Source organism: Haliaeetus albicilla, chromosome 12, assembly GCF_947461875.1.
Source record: "Haliaeetus albicilla chromosome 12, bHalAlb1.1, whole genome shotgun sequence".
NCBI classification, from domain to species: Eukaryota; Metazoa; Chordata; class Aves; order Accipitriformes; family Accipitridae; genus Haliaeetus; species Haliaeetus albicilla.
This window is the reverse complement of record NC_091494.1, coordinates 35,837,322-35,857,119: the sequence shown is the minus strand read 5'-3', so window position 1 is coordinate 35,857,119 and position 19,798 is coordinate 35,837,322. Positions and strand designations below refer to the sequence as shown.

Here is a 19,798-nt window from a genome sequence, read left to right as displayed (position 1 = left end):
GCGGCGGCGGAGCGGACGGTGATGGCGACGCGGGGCCGCTGAGCGCTACCGCCATGGCCGAGCTGGCGGCGGCGGCGGCGGAGGGACCGCCGCGGGGCCGTACCCCCAGTCCGGGCCCCGGAGGGGCGCCGGGGCCGCCCAGCCCCCGCGCGGCCGGAGCGGTGGCGGCGGCGGCGGGCTCCGGCGGAGCGCTGTCCCCGCCCGGCGCGGCCCGCCCGCCCGCCGCCTCCAAGTGGGTGCGCCTGAACGTGGGCGGCACGTACTTCGTGAGCACCCGGCAGACGCTGTGCCGGGAGCCCAAGTCCTTCCTGTGCCGCCTCTGCTGCCAGGACGGGCCCGAGCTCGGCTCCGACAAGGTGAGGCCGCGGCGGGGGCCGGCCCCCACCCCACCCCGGGACGGCGAGGCCCCAGACGACAGCCCCTCCTTCAGCCGCCTTAGCCCCCGCGGCAGCCGGCGTCACCGGGGAGCAGCGCCCCGACTCGCTCTACGGGCGGGGCGACGGTCCCGGCTGCCGGTGTCCCCGGGGCCAGCACCCCCTGACCCCGCTCTGCAGCCCCGGCAGCCCCTGACCCCACGGCGTGGACAGGCCGATCTCCACAGCAGCCCCGCGCCCACGGTCCCCGGGGCACACGTCGCTCTGACACATGCCATCTCCTTGTCCCTCGTGTCCCATTACACGGCCACAGAGGTGGCCGTGTCCCCAAGAACGGGGCTCAGAGTCTGCCCTCCACCTCCCGCGGTGACATGACTCCCCTCAAGGAGCAAACCAGCACCTTCCCACAGTGGTTATGGCAGAGAGGGAACTAGGAGGAAACCTTTGCAGAAACAGGAATTTTAATGATTTCTCACCCTGAGCACGTACGATTTTTTATTTGATATATCTCACTTTGCTCTCATAAAAGATCACAAAAGTGCACATTCCTTACACGGGTGGATAGTTTTGAAGTCGTTGCACTTTATCATAAGGATTTGGCAAACAGTTATTCTTGTAATTGCAGGTTTTCTGTAGGAGCCACTGCACAAGGTTTTGTAAATATTTTGTGGGTAGGTCAGACTGAGAATTAGTTGGATCCCTTGCCATTCTGTTCAGAGTTTAATCAAAAGATAAATACTGGATGTGATCAAAATAGCAGTCACCAGCATCAGTGAGTAGAAGAGATGACATTTCAGAATGTTTTTTCACAGTTTTTTATTGCTTTAGAGCAGATTGATGGGCAAGACAAACGTTGCTTTAAAGTGATTTAAGGGAGTGATATGAAAGACTTCAGAGCTGGCTCAAGAAATGCTTTTGATTATCAATTGTTGGTTACTTGATGGCAATAGCTACTGTATTGCTAGAGACACGGCTGGTGCATTGCAATGTGCATTTTCAGTAGTAGAAAGGAGAAAAAAAGCTACTTAAACCATCATATGCTGTTAGCAAGAACTGGAGATCCAGTTTTCCACCAGAGTCTCCTAGGTAAAGTTGTCTGGAAGACAAATTTTGACAGAACACAACTGCCAGCTTTTGGTTCTTATTATTGCAGTGAAGAAAAACTGCTAAGCCCTGCTTTTCTCTCCAGGTATATAAACTCTGTTCCTAGAAGTGCTTAATCTGAAGCATCTGCCAGCATAATTGAGCTGCAATATTTGTTGAGCTGAGTTCAGATATTGGGGGGGACGGGGGAAGTTGGTTTAAACGTGGAGTCATTAGTACACCTTTCACAGTCAAATCAGTTCAGGTTCTCAGAGAAAAACTGTTCAGTTTATTGTTTTCAACTGAAATTATTTTTTCCCTGGTACCACTTAATTATCCCTGCTTCACTCCTGTACACACTCAACAGGATGAGACAGGGGCGTATCTCATCGATAGAGACCCCACGTATTTTGGTCCAATACTGAACTACCTCCGACATGGGAAGCTCATCATAAACAAGGAGCTTGCAGAAGAAGGTAAGAGAGAAATATAAGGGAAGAACTGCAAACGCTGTTTGATAGCAGTATCCCAGAGCCTTCATCAGAAACTTGCCTGAGCGCATAAGGTTCCTGACACAGTGCTGCATAAGGGTGTGAGCAAGCCGCATCTCCCAGTAGTGCTGTTAGTACCGCTAGTTTCTCAGAAGGACGCTCATCAACAGGGATTAAATCATTAGATCCTGTGTCTTCCTGAAAGCAGAGGCCTGCAGCTTATAGCACAACCCATCGCTGCTCTGCTTAGCTCAAAGGCCTCTGTTGGCAGAGAAGATCTGATAGCACATCTCCTCTCCCTCCACAGACAGCCGTTCTCTACAAGCAGGCAGCTTCGGTGACTTTCTCCTAATGGGGCTGCGCGAACAAAATAGAGATTATACTATGAGGTTTCTGATAATCCCAGGGAAAGGGGAATAATCTTTCTTAAAGATCCTCTAAGTCACAAAAGGAGGTGACAGCTAATTGGTCATTTTCTTCCAGCCTGGGAGCATGCGATCAGTAGTACAGTCTATTCAGCATTTGGGGATTTTCTCACATCTGGGCTAGATTTGGAGTTGGGAGCAGGTGTTGCACCTTTGTAGCAGAATCATCCTCATTCTGCCCTGTACAAAGTAACAGAATTTGTCTCTACTTTTGGTTCCTTTCTCAGGGGTACTGGAAGAAGCCGAGTTTTACAATATTGCATCTCTTGTGCGGCTGGTGAAGGAGCGGATACGGGATAACGAGAACAGAACCTCTCAAGTAATGCACAGGAACATTTGTGTTATGAAGTCAGTCATTTTCTGTAGTGCAGTAGAAGGACAAGTGTGGCTGTAGACACTTCTAGTAGCAGTTCTTTGGTTTAGTAGTCATCTTTAACAGGGGGAATAAGAGCTTTTAGGTAGATCCAGGGCACAGCTAGGAAAGAGTATCCATTATGGTTTTATAAGCATAGACCACTGAGTCATCTTGTTAGCATTGTAGGGAAAGGCAATGAACAGTTAAAAAGAGGGGTCAGGAGCAAAGATGGGTAGTTATAAAGCAAAACATACTGCTTTGGTAGGTAAAGAATAGTTCAAACTCTTCCTTCTCTAAATCATTTTCTTCCCTTTATATCTGTCTCTCTGCAGCAGTTTCTCCCATTGCTGCTCAGCTGATATTAACACACCCAGTAGTTTCAATTTCAGAAGAGAATGTTTTCAAAAAGCAGTAAACAGCTTTGAAAGCCAAAGAAGCTTTGCTTTCACTGGCCCTTGGACGCCTAGAAGACTTTGAGAAGTGTGCCAACCGTATGTACCTTGTTTAGAATCGGTTGGATGGTCAGAAGGATGAAACCTCAGAAAGCCTGTGGGGCTCAGAGTTCCTCAAATAACAAGATGATGGAGCAGGAGAGGCTTATTAATTTTCTAGCTTGATACTAGTATAACAATTACTAAACTCACGCTTATATTTATTCTCCATGCTTTAGGGACCTGTGAAGCATGTGTACAGAGTCCTGCAGTGCCAAGAGGAAGAGCTCACACAGATGGTGTCCACTATGTCCGACGGGTGGAAATTCGAACAGGTACCATTACCAAAGAATGGCAGAATCCCTTTGAAAGCTGCATATGGAATAAGCAGAGTTTGCTATTAAATTGCACTTCACACTGCTCTTTTCTTCTGAATAAGCAGTCTGAACTGAGTAGCAGTCCACTTATGTAAAATAACTGACAGAGGCAGAATTCACTCAAACTGCCAAGAAAGATTTCATTTTCTCTGAGGACTTGTATCCTTGTCAAATCCCAGAGCAATTCTTCCCTTCTCTTGCATTTCATCACATATACCAGGCCTCAGTACAACAGTTTTATCCAGGAAAATTAATAGATACGTGAAAAAACACAGCACAACTTCTCTGGAAGCTCAAAGCTATGACTCCTGCGTTTGCTAAAGAGGCGCTGAGTGACATGAGAAATACACTTCCTGCAGATGCCTTTGTAATGCAGCTGGTTTTGGGGTTAGGTGTCACTGAAGTTGCGTATGGCATTAGTTCCAGATTTGGTTTCTGGAATCAAATACAGTCCTCTTATTTAGGAGGACAGCGAACTGGAAACCAGCTGGCCTGCATGTTAATGCTATATTAAGAAACTGCAGAATAGGCTCTGTGGATTACAGCTCTGCTGTCTTCCCAATTAGTCCAGCTTCAGTACAAGTGGATGTTGTGGGAAGTGTGCTGACACAAAGTGTGGCACAGGATTAGCAACAGCGCTTGCATCAATTGTTCATATATATCTGTTCCATAGTGCCTGTAAACTCCTATTGAGTAGTGGAGAGGCAGCCAAAAACTCATGCCCCTGTGAGCCACTAGCTGCTTTATGGAAATGCAGTTCTCCAACACCCAGGTTTTGCTGTCCGGAAATTTACTTACAGAATTTGTCTTTCACACACACGTATGCACCCCCAAAACCAGAAGGCTATAGGCAGTGCCCTACACAGGAATCTGCACCCTTACATCTTTCCTAGTCTTGCTTTTCAAATCTGTAACGAGAGGGTCCAGATACTAGTTAGAAGCAAATGCTAGTGCGTTCCCTTCCAGTTCCCTCCCTCCCTTTGCCATCCACAACCTCTGCACAAACCACCAAGATCTCTTCCAGCTTCCTTCCTGTACACCGCAGGCACCAGGAAAATTTCCTGCACATCCCACTCCAGCACGCTCCCACCATCAGGAGCTGTTCTTGCCCTCCCCAGGACTTTCATTCCGTTCAAACAGCCCCAGAGGCAGCAAGCCTAAACAGGACAGATAGATGCAATGCTTTGGTCAGGGCTAGACCTCACGCCTCTCTCCAGCTGGGAGATGGTCCACACTGGGTCACAGAGCAGGAACATGGCAATGGTGCAGCACGGGATACGTCCCATGCTGAAACGGGCCCTGCTGGGAGGCACATTGTAGCTGCAGCCTATTGCCAAGGTCTTTCCCCAGATGTACAACCCAGCATGGCTTCTGCCCTCCCCCAAATCACACGTCTTGGCATGCTGAGACATGTTAGGAAAGATGGTAACAGGCGTACGTATTGGGGACAAAGAGAGCCTATTGCTAAATCTTAGCCTGGATGCCAATGACTGAACAGAGCAGACGTTCCCTTCGTGGGCTCTTTGGATCTAGTCACTTCATAACATCCAAAAGTCTCGTTCAGAAACCTGCACGAAAGCCAGGAGTGGTAAAAGCTGTTGCAGCCTTGTTGTCAGGCTTGGGTTCTCAGGGGAGCACGTGGCCTTTCAGGTTCTTTGCGTTATACCATTCAGTCCTGCTTAAATTAAGGATGGAATAGAGATTTGCTATTTCAAATGGAAATCCATTCTCCTGTCCACCTACAGTTCAGTAGTCTGGAAAATGGCTATCTTTATCAAAAGATACTTTGTGTTTGTTGAGTAAATAGTGGTGAGTGGCATTGAAATATCCGAGACCTTAAACAGTCAAGACAGGGAGCAGGGACGCAAAAGAAAAAAAAAAATCCTTTTTTTATCCTGTGTCTATCTTTTGCCCTCAGCAAAAACATCAAAACCTATTTAAAACAGCACTGGAGGTCAGTCAGTGCGGCAGCCCCCCAGGTCTTCCTGCAGCTGCACTGTAACCATATAGATAGTCTTCTGTCTAGGAAGGCTATTGACTGCATCTGTCTCATATAAATATGGAACTGTCTCTTCTAAAATCCATTAGGACATGGAAGTTAGGGTGCATGCTGCATATTAAAGTTTCCTAGATATACACAGTTGATAAGAGTCACAATGCTTTCTTCAGATTACTTAGATTTATTATCTGGAAAGCAGAACTGAGTTGTAAATGACAAATTAGCTCTGCACTCCAGGATATCCTTTTAATGTAATAATGATAAATGAAACAGATGGGATTTCTTGGATCGAGTCCAGACCCCTCGTCACAACAGTAATAGAATATAATCCCATTTATACAGATATCAAACTCCATCTTGACAACATCTACGTAAAGAATGGTGCCAGTTTGCCACATGTCCCCTAGTTATCTAACATCTGTCTGTGGTAAAGAATTGCCTTTCCAGTTTTTATACATCAAAGTCACAAGGCAAGTTGAGAGCTGAGTTCAACATAGTCTGGACCAGGAAGTCTGCATTGCCTGCCCCATATCTGAATTAGCTGGATATTATATATTGCAAAACCTATTGCAAAATCTGATGTGTTTTTCCTTTTTCTGCCCTCAGTAATTGGAGAATGTTCTGTTATGTTCAGCATTACAGTTTTAGGCTGGAATTTCTTCCTGGGGCTCCAGGTGCCACCAGAGGGCTCTGGAGCTCGGCTGTATCCCTGCCTTATGCACACAGGAAAGCCTGTGACACAGGAGGCTACAGGTCCAGAACGGGTCTCACTGGACAGTCGTACCTCACAAGGCTATTGTAGGAATAAAGCAAGAGTCAAGACTTATTGATAGTTACCTTGGCTGTCTCCTGTTGCACAGCTGATCAGCATTGGATCTTCCTATAACTACGGGAACGAAGACCAGGCAGAATTCCTCTGCGTTGTGTCCAGGGAGCTCAACAATTCTACCAATGGCATTGTCAAGGAGCCAAGCGAGAAGGCAAAGGTAAGGCATCTGCTCAGCTGTATTGACTTGAATTCCCCTATGCAAAGAAAAAGCCCTTCTTACACTAGCAGATCCATAATTTGCAGTAGCAATTCTGTGTACCAGCTCTGCTATTTCCTCCTGTATGTGTGATCTTCCCTTCTTGGAAGATTTCACATTTTACTGTAGGACGAGAGCTAAGGCTCTTTGTACACTTCAAATTAAGACAAAAAAATTGGAGGAAAGAGGTAGACTTGAAAAAGGACAGCATAGCAAGAACCTTTGAGATTGGTCACATTTTTGTGGTTGAAGGATGCAGAATGTTGCAGGGAGGGACAAGCTTTTTTTTCCTCTTTCAATCCACTCTTTTTTTTTTTTTTTTCCCCCAGGATAGCAACAAAAGGTGACATTCTTAACTCCTGGCAGGCAGCTAAACAGGATTTCTAGAGAAGGGGCTCAGTCAGCTTTAACCAGCCTGTCATTTGTTACAGTAGCATAAAAGCCAGCAAGCTACTCTCACTTTAGTCCATCTTTCCTTTCTCTGCAAAAAAACAAGGACTCTGAACATGAACTTTTGCATCTAAGCTTGTCCAAGGTATTTACAGAAGCTCTTTTCTTTTTCAGATTCTTCAAGAGCGGGGATCCCGGATGTAATTCAAGTGTCCACTCCGTTAAAACTCCCAGATGTCAAAAGGGCAGTCTAGCTGGGCAGAGCATCTCTCCGCAATGCAACCTTGCCCTTGTACAGTAACCAAGCTAATGCAAAGCAAAGCCGAGCCTGTCCTGCCAACGGCGAATAATTCTGGTCATAACCAAAGGCTTCCCTCTTACCCTGGAAACCAAGGAAGGAAAAGACTCTTCCAGTTGGATAGTCCTTTCCACAAGTATTTGTTTTATTTTCTTGGCCAGCGCTGTATTGAATTTTTCCAACAACGGCTGGGCCGGATTCCCAGTCGGAGCCTTTGCGAAGGTTGCTCAGGTCCACAGGCCCTTGTAATCAGTGCCACCTTCCACAGGCTGGCATCGGTGGGAAGATCTGTATTTGAGCTGTGCCATTTCTTGCACCCAGGTCTGCCACCAGAAAGTGCAGGGACCTTGCAGTGCTCCCCCTCCTGTCAGCCAGCCCCCCCAAATCAGAAGAACAGGGCTTTAAAAGGAGGAACAAAACAACCACTCGTAAAAAACCCACACCAACTTTTCCATTCTTGCTTTGTATTTGTTCCTTGTTCAATTCCTAAGAGCTGAGTTTAGATACTAAGGGGAGGGGAGTTGTGTGTACATCTAACACAGGTCTCGTTGTTAACACTATTGCATATGGGCTCCTGGCATTTTCCAAAGCCCATTACTTCGCATGCATAAACAGAGAGACCTGTGTTCACCCAGAACAGCGATAGAGTGATAGTTTTGTCATCTACACTTCTCTGCTGAAGAAGAGTGGTGACATGTTCCTCTCCAATACCCTGCCACGGCCATATCTTAGCCTGGTGCAAAGTCACAAGGTTAGGGACTTGTTGCTGCCAAGTTCAGCTTTGCCTTGTTTGTCTCCAGCAGCGTGGGCTCTCTGTCTCCTTCCTTCTCACCAAGGGAGGACTTCAGGCAGAATTTCTTTTGTACTGTAGCAAGCAGGTAGGTTTGTTTTAACCCATGAGATCCTTTGCGGAGGAGATCCCCTATTTACATGCGGTGATTTATCTGCAGCCCCCTCATGTCCCCACCTTTAAGAGATCACCTCAAATTGCAGAGGGGCATCACAGAGTTGGGGTGGGGGGGTTTGGTGAAAAGTTGCCAAACTGTTGTAATGTTTCTTGTCCAAAGTGATGTGTCGACTTCTGTGACTTTTCTTTCTTTTTTTTTTTCTTTTCCTTTTTTTTCTTTTGGAATGCCTTGGATGGATGTGCAAAATGTTCGTTTGTGCCTCTCTTGAATTCTAATCTTAGCCAAACTGCAGTCACTGGTTCCCCTCTGTTCATCCGTGCCATCCCTAACCAAGGGCATGTCCCTTTTAGTCTGGTAAATGGAATTTCTTAGGAATTTGCTGCATGTTCTTCCCTTTTCATCCTGGCTTTGTTCTTTGTAGCCTAAGTGTCCAGACACTTGGGTCTTTTTGAGTCAAGTCCCAAACTGACATCAAACGCAAAGCTTCAGAGATGCTGGAATTCAGAGACATTGACAAGCTCAGAGCAGGTGTTTCTCAATAAGGTATCAGAAAATTCCTCACTTGGACTGAGGAGTTGGGCTCCTTTCTGGAGGACTTCAGCTACCTGTGGTCTCCGTAAAGATTTGACATAGAATTAGGTAGGTTCCCCATCTTATCACTTGTTGCTGACAGGGCCTTGCAGCAGCATTACCAACAGTCAGTCCAACAACCAGTTGAGCAAACAAGACGTGCAGCAAAGACACTGAGTGGTGCTGCTGCACTCTGCCTCTTTTCAGTCCTGTACGTACTCTTGCCTGTCCTGTCCCATCCTGCTTTGCCAATGTACCTCCTCCGGTGGAGGCTTTGCCTCATTCTCAAGACAGACTGGTTAATTTATCTGTGCTAGTTTAATCCTGGTAACAACGGACCGTGCCAAATGTCTTTGAATTCACGTTGTGTCAGTTACAGGCTGTTGAAACGCAGCTGGCTTGCCATCACGCTGAAGAACCCAGCTCTTCTTCCCTCCATCTTCCCTGTTTATAATGTGGTGAGATGGTATTGGTGTGATTAGACCGTACGCCTTGGCTGGGCCTATATAACACTGTGATGTGTATAGATATCTCTCCTCTGTCGGTATCTTGTAGCCTCAGTCATTGTCCGTCTGTGCTCACAGCTAAGAAATCAAGAAGCACATGTATGCGAGTTAGCAGCCTAAAAAGCCCTTTAACACTCTCATCTGTCTTCTTTCCCTTCCTCAGAGGAAGGAGTTTCTGGGAACTGGTCAAGAAATATCAAACTAAAGGCAGCAGGAACTGGTTGAGCTCAACATGTCACATCGATGCCAGCTGAGCACCTTGCTTTTCAAACCATGGAGCTCAAAGCAACAGTAGTTGCAAAGGGAGACCTTCTGTCCAGTACAACTCAAGTAGATAAAAGTGATACCTCCTTGCTTTTTTTGCATCACCAAAAATGCCATATGTAGTGAAGCCCATGAGAGGATTGCCTGATGCAAAAGTGATGCCATCACTCTCCCCTCTGAGCCACAGAGCCCCAAAATTACCGTTACCAGTTGAATGGAACAGTACTCACGTGCACAGGAAAGACTATCAAAGTTGCATCTCGGTTTTCCCCTCCACACTGCTTTCTGCAGTGAGGACGTGCCAGGGGATTGAAGACTTTAGGTTCAATTGCAGAGTCTTTTAAGTTCAAAAGAACAAGTTCATGGTAGAAAACCAATCATTGGTACTGGACACTCAAGTTTTGGGTGACATTTAGGACCAGGCATGAAGTCCATCCAGAGCAGGTACATTCCAAGTGAAGGATTTCTCCTTTCCCAACTGTGCTACGTCACCTTTACCCTGAGACCAAGGCTGGTCTCAGCATTATGCACCAGTTGCATCCCTTCTGTGCTCGAGAACAGGGCTTTTCCTTCCATTGCCTTTCACTCAGTCACAACTATATCAAAACTAGTGCTGAATTAGGATGAAATTTGTCCCATTCACTCTAAAAAAGGTAGCATGTTGTGATGAGTAGGGTAGGTCAGCAGGGGTAGATCTACTGGCTATCCAAGAGTGCATGTGCCTCTTGGGAAGCTTCGCTGTAAAGCATTAATCCTGGGAATGGACAGTATGACACTTTGGGTTTTTTTAAACTGTCCCAGTGGCCTAAATTGTTCCATTATGGCAAGACTGGAAATATCCTCTTAAAGTGTCTTTGTTTCTGCACATTTTTAAAAATCGATTTTTCTCAGGGGTGACTGAGTGGGCTGAGGCAAAGGGGGCATGGTTCGCTGCGGGGCGGTGGGACGGAGCAGCTCCCCAGTCCTGCAGCTGGGCCGTGGGCTCCTCCCCTCGCGTTTGCCTGCAAACCCAGAGGTTTTGTACAGTTTGTCACGTGTCAGTGCCCTTTGCTACTGTTTCTCTTTGTTTATTAAATGTGTTTGAATAACAGTTGAGATGCTGTGATTAATTTTTTTTTTCAATAAAGATTCTGAAATGGGTTTGAAAAGTTTCAACAAACAGTCTGCAGCCTGCTGCTTTCTCTGCATCCATTTGCCACCTTACCACACAAATACTACGGTATGGGGAAAGAAACGTGCAAATTGTGTACCTGCTTCTGACTCTGTTTATAACAATGATTTGCTAAGAGGAGAATATAATTAGATTTTGGAGTCTTTCTAGGTTGCTTTCAGAGAAAAAGGCAAACTGAAGCATGTTTCTGATTTTTTGTTACACAAAAGAATCTGAACTTCTACATTGATCTTTACCATTTCCACTGACGACCACAAGCAAGTAGAACGTTAACACAAGCATTAAATGTGACTAGCTAAGAAAGGAAGAGGATTTTTTTGTCAGCTTCCGTTTGCTAAACCCCTACTCAACCCTAGACCAGCACACGTGGCAAAAGGGTCTGATCATTTCAGACAGCTTTGCCCCTTCCTCTGCCACAAAAGGGCCATGCTGAACATCTGCAGAAGCTTGCAAACAGCTCTCCGCTTTCCACACAAGACCAAAGATACAAGGTTCTTGCCATCACCAAGACAAATGGAATGAACATGAGAAAAATAAAGTGGAGTTTCTTAAAGCTAGCTTCCCCTGGTGTTCTGAGCCTGCAGCTGACTGCTGGGCAATAGACTGCCCTGGGCATGTGGCATTAGCCCAGAAACACTGGAGGATATTTTAAATAGTTGGTCTATTACCTCCACCCCAAAAGCCGCCAGCCTTCCCCACGTTTGTGACCTTAGCGAGACCGGTGGATTAGCTGAGATTTAGGTTCTTTCCTGTTTACAGAGTGTTGCAATTCAGAAACGCTTGGAACACAGAGATACCAACAGACGGACAAGCAGCAGGGAGGCAGAGAGGCAAACCAGTCAAGCTTTGGTGATGCCAAAAGTTGGGCAACATTGACAATTCAGGCCCAACATGGGGAAAAGGAGGAGGAGGAGCAAAGACATAAGTGAAGAATGGGAAAATTTGGATTAATTTAGTCTTACTTTTGACTACAAGTGGCTGTTGCCTGCTGTAGCTACTCTGAAGGCTGCTCTGCAGGCACGCTGCCTGCCTCCATCCCGACCACAACAGGAGCCTCAAAGCAACAGAGTAGGGAGGGGGTTGGCACATCCCCAAACCAGGGTTTAACACCAACGTGGTGGAAGAAGACAAGACTGTCCCCCCACAGGGAGCTCAGCAGCATGGGGGGCAGAAACCATGGCTGAGCCAAGTCACCACGTAGCATGGGTTGACTGAAGACGGTACTTTTCAAACCTCCTTGACTCCATCCCCACGTCTCTGTTCCAGACCTGACTGCAGGTCTGGACTGCCAGTGAACTTGCCCAAAGTCAAGCCATGCTCAAGTGCCGGCAGCATCTTGGGCAGAGATGGAAACTGCAGGGCTGGCACTGCTGACGCCACATGCATATTTGATCACATTCACAAGTTAGGACTTGTCAGCAGAAATTCAAATTACAGCCAGCATTTCAGGCCTGCAGCCATAACCTCTCTGCTCTCCCACTTTAGGACTGTCCTATAAGGCCATGTAGGCAGGAAGAGCCTTTGTGCAGGACCTTTAACCAGCTCCAGGTCCACCAGGCAGGTGGTTCCTCTAACAAAGCTATATCACCATGCAGAAGACACAAGCGTCACTCAGCGTTTTCTGCAGAAACCACAAGCTGGAGCCACCAAGCCTTTGCGCAATCCCTTGCTTTCCCATCCAAGGCTGTGCAACCCACTTAACTCCTTTTAAAAACAATTTCTTTACTTCTTGCTGCAGAAAACACAGGCGATGCCCCAGCATTACCAAGTGGTGAGAGGTTGTACTGGATTGGCAGCAGCGCTGCATGTCTTACCTTACCCAGAATAAGAATGAACCCAACACACCACCTCTGAATAAGCAGGTCCTGTTGTTGCCAGGGGCCAGGCCAAAACTCAGCCATCCCTGTTGCCAAAACCCAGGCAGCTCCAGATCTGTTGCAGCAGCAGGAGAAGGGAAAGAGGGGGACGGTTTGCAGCAGAACTGGCCTCAGCAGAGGGTTAAGGCCCTGGCTCTTGGCTGGGTTTGTCAGAGCACCCCAGGCTGCCTCCGAACCCTGCTGCCCCGAGAAGATGCAGGATGCTCAGTGGAGGCACCTTCCCAGGGACAAGCAGCTCCTGTGGGCAAGGGGCTCCATCCCTGGGGCTGTGCCACCACCAAGGCAGGAGGCAGCACAAAAACACCCAAGTAGCTTAGTAGCTACAGGTGGCAGGATTTAGTCCCTCCTACCCCACAGAGGCAACTGGGGGAAATAAATTCCCCAGGTGGCTTTGCCAGGTGCTTGGGAGGAAGATGAGTAACGAAACATAGCTGAGATTTCGCGATAGCCACAGAGTAAAGGCAATAAGTAGCGCACGCACCCGAGCTGCAGCAGATGGACTTTAAAACCCCTTTATCATCCTTTTCTGCATTGGAAAGGGCATAAAAGGAGCAGTCCCACATCCGTCCTCTGGAAGGAAAGGCTCAGGCTCCTGCCAGGGCTGAGCCCACCCCAGCCACCACGCTGTGGCCGGGGGCCACCTGCCTCCCTGGTGCTGGGGCTCACCTCACCACAATAGCACAGAACTCCCATTAGTCACCCCAGCCGGCAGCTCGGCTTGCCCCTGCCAGTTTTGCCTGTAGCACAATTCATTTGTTTTTCTGACCTGCCCGCTCATGTCTGTGGACAGAGAGGAAACCCGAATTGACGTTACAGATAGGAAAGGGTTTTAGCAGCATTAAGGCACCTATCAGCATCTGACTGCTTGGCCTGGGGCTCCAGCAAAAAGCAGTGGAAACTGTTGCTGCATTTCCCCTCTCCGCACACGTCTGGGAGGGTGAAACCCAGTGCTGCAGAGGTCTGGCCACAGCCATAAATGCATCTTGCACAACACATATGCTCTTCTGCTCTGCCTCAGGCTCTCATGTAAAGACGAAGGTCAGTTCGTCACTTACCCATTCACCTTCACCCGGAACAAAGTAATCAAGCCAGATCTATTTGCAGACAGAAAGCCTGCAGATATTTTCAACCCAGCTTACTGACATGTTTGGGAAACAAGAACCTTAGCCATGTCCTTCCCCCTAGATCTGGTTTGGAGACAGTCACTGAAGGTTTAGCCCAACTTTCATATGGGCAAATAACCCCCACGTACCCTCTCCTTTCCAGGGCTGGAGAAACACATTGGTTTCTCCAAACCACAGTAAAGGAGCTGCAATCCCCTAGCAATTGCCTTTAGATCGTGGTATAACAGATGAGCAAAGGTATTGATATTTGACCTTCTGGCAATATTTCCTATTAGAGGCCCCCATCCCTCCTACGGGTTCCCCAGACTTCAGCAGATGGGAGTCTGATACAAGTCCATCATCAGTCTGAAGCGTGAGGAGTTCTCAAGTTTCATGGGTCTCGCACAGATCCTCAGTGAGCTGACAGCTCAGCTGGTCTCTGTGTCACCAAGAAAATCCTTGGGAAAGGTGAGCACCTTCCACCCATGATTTAGCTCAGGGCAGTCTGGGCAGCAGGTCCTTCAGCACAGCCAGGAAAACACGCACCAGTGATCTTGATGAATTCAAATGACAGTGGCTAAAAATGAGGAAAAATGTTTGGGCAACCAAGCAAAGAGCCAGGCCCTTAACCCAGGCACTGAGTTCAAGATGTCTCAGAAAAGCAGGCAGATTAGTCACTAAAGGGCTAGGAAATACTCAATGAACAGTCATCCTCATCCTAATATTTCAGTGGATTTTCATCTAAAATTTGAATGCAGAGAAACATATAAAAAGTAAGAAGGAGATGGTTGTATTTGCCAAACCAAAGGGGTTTTGCCTATGAAACAAATGCTCAAGCCCACATTTTGCTCTTTCCACACACACCCCGACAAGATGACCCTAAGGCACAAAGCGACCTGCACTTCCCAGGGGGATGAAGAGCTCCTGTCTTTCCTTTTCCAGGAATCACAAGGCTGAACATTTTGATCCCTCTGGGTGTGGGCAGGAAGAGCCTAGGTGTCGGCACTAAGTTATTCTATCTCCTTTCCTGCCCTGTTGTGACTTCTAGGCATCACCTGCACCTTCCTTAGAGCAATCGTCCTTGGACAAGAGATCTGAGCAGGACCTGGCTGGGATGACAGAGGACCTGCTGAGAGCAGCACAGCCAAAGCTGCTTCTTTTGGCTCACTGGAGCCCAAAACCCTGCTGGCTTCCTAAAAACCATGCTCCACAAGTTCTGGCTGTGCACCTTCAATCCCCCACAACCTCCTACACCAGCTCCAAGAATCCAGTAGCCAGCCACAGGGAAACACTTCCCTTGATCCTTCCCCCACTAAATCCCATATTCCTCATTAATAAAAGCCAAGGTAAATGACAATCAAGAGCTTGACAGGTAAGATCTGCTACAGGGAAACCTCCTTGCCACTGCTCAGGGTCCCCAGATGTCAGTCCATGGGAGAGATGGGCTGCAGCACGGTTAGACTCTCACCCACAGCTGCAACACAGCCCATTGCACCCACCCCGTGCCACAACCTCATCTACTGGCTAGAGTTTTCATGCAGCTAATGATAAGGTAACTCCATTTCTTCAAAAGCCCCACTTTTCAGGGAACACACCAGCCTCCCTCACCTTCACAAATGCAGGAAATTGCTGAAAGAAAAGCACCAGCAGCTTCCAGATATCCTCAATAACCTCAGCCAGGTTCCTATCAAAGACCTCCGTCCGTTTGGGTAGTCCTGTGTCAGCATTGGTCCCTGTCTCTGTCCCGCTTCCAAGGCAGCACAAACCCACAGCACAGGGCAACGTGGCAGGTCAGGGCGGCACACAGCACGAGCCAGAGCCACTTCCAAAGCCACTTCCAGCATGAATTTACACAAGCACATCTTTTGCAAACTCATCTCCGGAGCCAGCCCCATTGCCTTGGGAAGAGCTGCCCTTCCTGGCACCGACCTCCCTGCCTACTGCACAAAGCACAGGCTCTGGGAAAGCCACAGGCAGCAACCGGGGGGGGGGATGGCAGCAGTCAGGAGGGCAAGGGCCAGCTTGCACACCAACCATTTGCAATCACCCACCAGCTGGAGATTTGCCATCAGGTTAAAGAGAAGGGACAAGCCACATCTTGCTGGATTCCTGCAAGCTGATGGGAGCTGTCAGTGCGTGCTCTGGTGCCAGCTGCCTCCTCATCCCCCATTTCCCACCTCCACACCAAGCAGTGTTATCCCCAGTACTGGCTAATGGTCATTAAACCTGGTCCCAAAAGCGGGATTTCTCACCTGGTGTTACACCCACATTCTTGGTGACTAATGTGCACAAAACAGCCAGGCAGATCCAAAGTCAAGCCAGGAGAGCAGAAAACAGTGGTGAGACAGATCGAAGACCAATCTAGGCAAGGAGCTGGGCTTAAGTGTAGCTGGGGGAAAAAATGGGGTGGAGGGCGTGTGAGAAGAGGCCCCAGATGAGGCTGGTCAGGCTAATTAAGACCTATTAGTGCAGGCAGGACCCTGCTGCCCTTGGTAGGGGAAGGACATGGGAGCAATGCAATGGGAACTGCTTGGGAAACTCATGATAAACCAGCACTTCCCCCATCCTTGGCACAGTCCCATTTTCTCAGCACCAGCAGAGCTGGTCTGTAGGGGTTTTGCCAGGATTGTTCAGATCCTGTCCCTGCTTCAGTCTCAGGCCAGGAATCTGTTTTCAGGTGCTCTGAGAGCTCAGTTTTTGCTGGGTCTGTCTGGGTTCAAGAGAAGAATCAGAGCAGGAGTTTAATTTGGGACTGAACCTGGGGCAGGAATAGCTCCCTGCCCTGAACTGCTCCGCAGTCCCACAGCTGAAATGTCACTTAGTTTTCCTTTTTTTTAAAACAAACAAACACGCCCCCCCCCCCCCCCCCCACTTCCTCTGTGAGATTCCATCTGTTGGATGATTTGCTAATCTGGATCTCTGGAACAAATTCAACTAGTCTTTCTCAAAAACAATTTGCAAGCTCTGAAGCATTTGCACTTTGGTTTCCAGGCAAATGGTCCGCCCCAAAACTGCTGCTGAGGCTCCTGAGCTCGGGACTGGCTTACGGAGCCATAACATGCCGGTAAGGACATGCACAGAGCCAGGGACTTGCAGCCACCTCCATCGTGCCCTAGGCACAGCCTGTCCCTTAAGGTCTGCAAGCGACTGCTGACAAGTGACATCCCGCAGACACAAGCCTGTAGTGTTGGGCCAGGCTGTGCCACTTGGGCCAATGCTTTAATCAGAGCTAGATCTGGATTCTCTGCCATCAACTTACTGGGTGACCTTGGAAAAGTCAGCTGGGATGTAATACAACCTACCTGGGAGAGGATGGCAAAGCAAGCCAAGATCTCAGGATGAAAAGGTACTTGAAAAGGTACTTAAAAAGTCACTTATAAAGGTATTTACCAAGAGAAGTGTTTGACTTTCCTACCCCCAACAGACACTGAGTACTGAGTGACCCCAAAAAACAGTTTACCACCCTCCTCAGCTTACAGTAAACATCTCATTTCTGTGCATGCAGTTTATTTTACACATTCATAAAATACATGTCCAGCCCACACGGGGCTGAGCTGGGGCGGCAGGAGGATGCTGCTGCAAGACACGCAGCAGGATACAGAGGCCTAATGTACCACGAACAAGAAACTTTGTTCTCCATTTCCATCCCTGCTGCCAAGCCACAGGCATCGCCTGGTCTCTGAACGCCGCTCCAAGCCCCATTGCTGGAGGCAGCGGTTCTGCCTCCCCCCCAGCCACACTCCTGACTTCCCTGCTGGACCCTGCTGCTGGGTCTCCCTCCTGAGCAGCTGTAGGGGAGAAGTGGACTGCTCTTCTCACCCCAGAGGTATCTACCAGCTGCAAGCTTTTACTGAGGACAAGATACAGAGATCATCATCATCATTTGCAGGCTAAATATAAACCTCTTTCTAGGAGGTGAGCTACATATATGCCCCAGGCCCTTGTGTTTCTCAGCATAAAGGGCTGCCTGCCCTTGCAGGGAGCAGCCAGCAACCTTCATGCCAGCAGCTGCTTGTCCCCCATTACAGCTGAGGGAAACTGAGGCACAGAAGAAGCAGGGAGAATCACTGTGAGCACTCCTGGTCTGCTGCCATGAGCAACTATTAGGGCTGTTCCATCACAACTAGGGAAATCCAAGAAGGCTTGAATGCTGGTGTCCTGGGGGTCACTGAAGAAAACGTTTGGACCTGAACAAGAGAGAATTAGCTCATCAGGGAAGACAGTGACTGGCAGAGAGTGTGTAAGAAGCTGTGTTGACTTGCTGACTCGACATCACTGCTGCCTCGACATCCTGTTGTTGTAGGGGAGTACGCACAAGATGTCCCTGAAGAAGCCACCACGTCCGCACCTGCCGAGCTGTGCTTGCCCACGAGCAAGGTGAAGAAACCACCATGAGCACCTGGGCATGTGCCCATGGAGGAACAGAGGGCAGCACATAGGATAATGAGTTCTGTGGAAATGGGTGGACTTTTCAGAGAACTTGTGGGGACTGGAACAATAAAAGAACTGCGTACTCCCCTCTCGGGTGGAAGACCCAAACCTGGAAGACATCTGAAGGACTGTAACACCTGGATCTGAAGGAAAGACACCTGACTGGCAGCAGAAGAACCCAACCCTCCATCACCGGCGTCGGAACCAACTCAGCGGGACATTGCTGGATTCGTGGTGGTGGTGGTGGTAACTAGTCTTGCTACCTCTCTTCCATTCTCTTGCTTAGGTCTGCCTCTTTTTCTTCTTCCTCACTGTTCTATCGCAGTTACTGATTGTTGTAGGAAATAAAAGTTGTAAGGTTGTACAGCATCTGACCTTGTTTGTGTCTTAATCTCGCTCTCGGGATCATTTAACAACCCTCCCCGATATTGGATCAGGACAGAGTGGCTGGAAAGAAAGACTGAAACCATCCACGGCACCCATGTGTCCCCAGGCATTGCACCAGCTGGTAGAGGGAAGCACCTTTGCACTAGTTCATCTGCTCCCAACAAAAGCACGCTGTTTGCAGTAGGCACCCAGGTGTGGCTATTGCTATGAACTTCAATCCTATTCCCAACACTATCAGCACAAGATGATCACATGCATGTGAAAATCTGCCTGTGTTTCGCAGATGTCCCTGGTCTCATGTTCACTGCTCAACACCAGGAGCAGGTTGCCTGAGAACATCAAGCCCATAGAAGCACGAAAACACACACTAGCCCTCCACGTTTGCACTGTCCATCCTATCCGGTTACCTTGGGAAGGGTTAAACCAAGGTTTTACGGCAGTGCTGTTGTTCAGTATGGCACAGCCGGGTAAGCCAGTGCTGGAACAAACTTGTTCCTTTACCTTTATGCAAGCAGAATGCAGTGAGGAGGCCATGCAGCACTTGGCAGCACATCTCCAGGGTCCTTGCAGCGACCATGCAGGTTAGGCTGCCCAGGGGAAAAGGTGTCCTGCAGCCAGGGGCAGAAAGTGGATGAAAGCCACGGCATCTGCAGCCCCACTGGAGAGTCCTCCCCAGTGAGCAGGCACACAGGGAAATGTGAGGGGACCCAGAAATGTTCTGCTAGACAAATCAAGACTTGGACAGGGCAGCTGGGAACAGAGAGGAGCTATGCTTCTGCCTTTTTTTGCAGGTTTGCTGTTGCCGGGGAGAGGTTTTAGGCTGTCATCCAGCTAATTCACACCAGAGAGACAAGCACTTGAATTAGTTGCATTATCTGCGCCTAGCTAAAGTGGACAAAGGATTAAAGTGTGCTGAGCACCACCACCGTGATTTGCATCTCACAGCCCCTTCCCACGGGCCCCCTCCGCTCCCGGCCTTTTTTTTTTTTGGCTGTGAGCCAGCCAGCTTAAGAGCCCTGTTTGCAGAAGTGATGCCTAGGTTAATATTGCAAAAGACTTCATCAAAGCTTTTAGTTGCTACTGAAGCAGAAGTATCTAACCGTGGGCCATGAGCTGACCAGGCTGCGCACACAGTGGATGAGCCGTCCGCGCCGCGCACGCAGCCACGCGCTTGCTACCCTTCGTTTGACCAATTCTGGTCTCAGCCTGAGGTATGAAACTCACTTTCTGCCACCATGGCATATTTGAAATAATGAGCAAAAATCAAACTATTATTCATTTTTAGAGCTGCACACAAAACTCAAATATAGCTATTGTTTTAGGGAAAAAACAC

At 48.5% G+C, this 19,798-nt stretch overlaps 1 protein-coding gene across 1 annotated transcript; it reads left to right on the top strand.

Moving 5' to 3' along the window:
• On the top strand, nucleotides 1-10,655 carry KCTD2 (potassium channel tetramerization domain containing 2). The gene is made up of 6 exons (XM_069799105.1): nucleotides 1-356; nucleotides 1,825-1,933; nucleotides 2,601-2,692; nucleotides 3,399-3,494; nucleotides 6,396-6,521; nucleotides 7,125-10,655. Exons 1-6 carry the CDS (start codon nucleotides 54-56, stop codon nucleotides 7,152-7,154), a joined length of 756 nt encoding a protein of 251 aa, XP_069655206.1. The 5' UTR covers nucleotides 1-53; the 3' UTR covers nucleotides 7,155-10,655.
• The last annotated feature ends 9,143 nt before the right edge of the window (nucleotides 10,656-19,798 follow it).

Bases quoted from the DNA above. Each gene is read 5' to 3' on its own strand.
- KCTD2 (XM_069799105.1), top strand. From the start codon at position 54: ATGGCCGAGCTGGCGGCGGCGGCGGCGGAGGGACCGCCGCGGGGCCGT. The intron at 357-1,824 runs GTGAGGCCGCGG...CACACTCAACAG, and splicing joins CCGAGCTCGGCTCCGACAAG to GATGAGACAGGGGCGTATCT. The intron at 1,934-2,600 runs GTAAGAGAGAAA...TTCCTTTCTCAG, and splicing joins CAAGGAGCTTGCAGAAGAAG to GGGTACTGGAAGAAGCCGAG.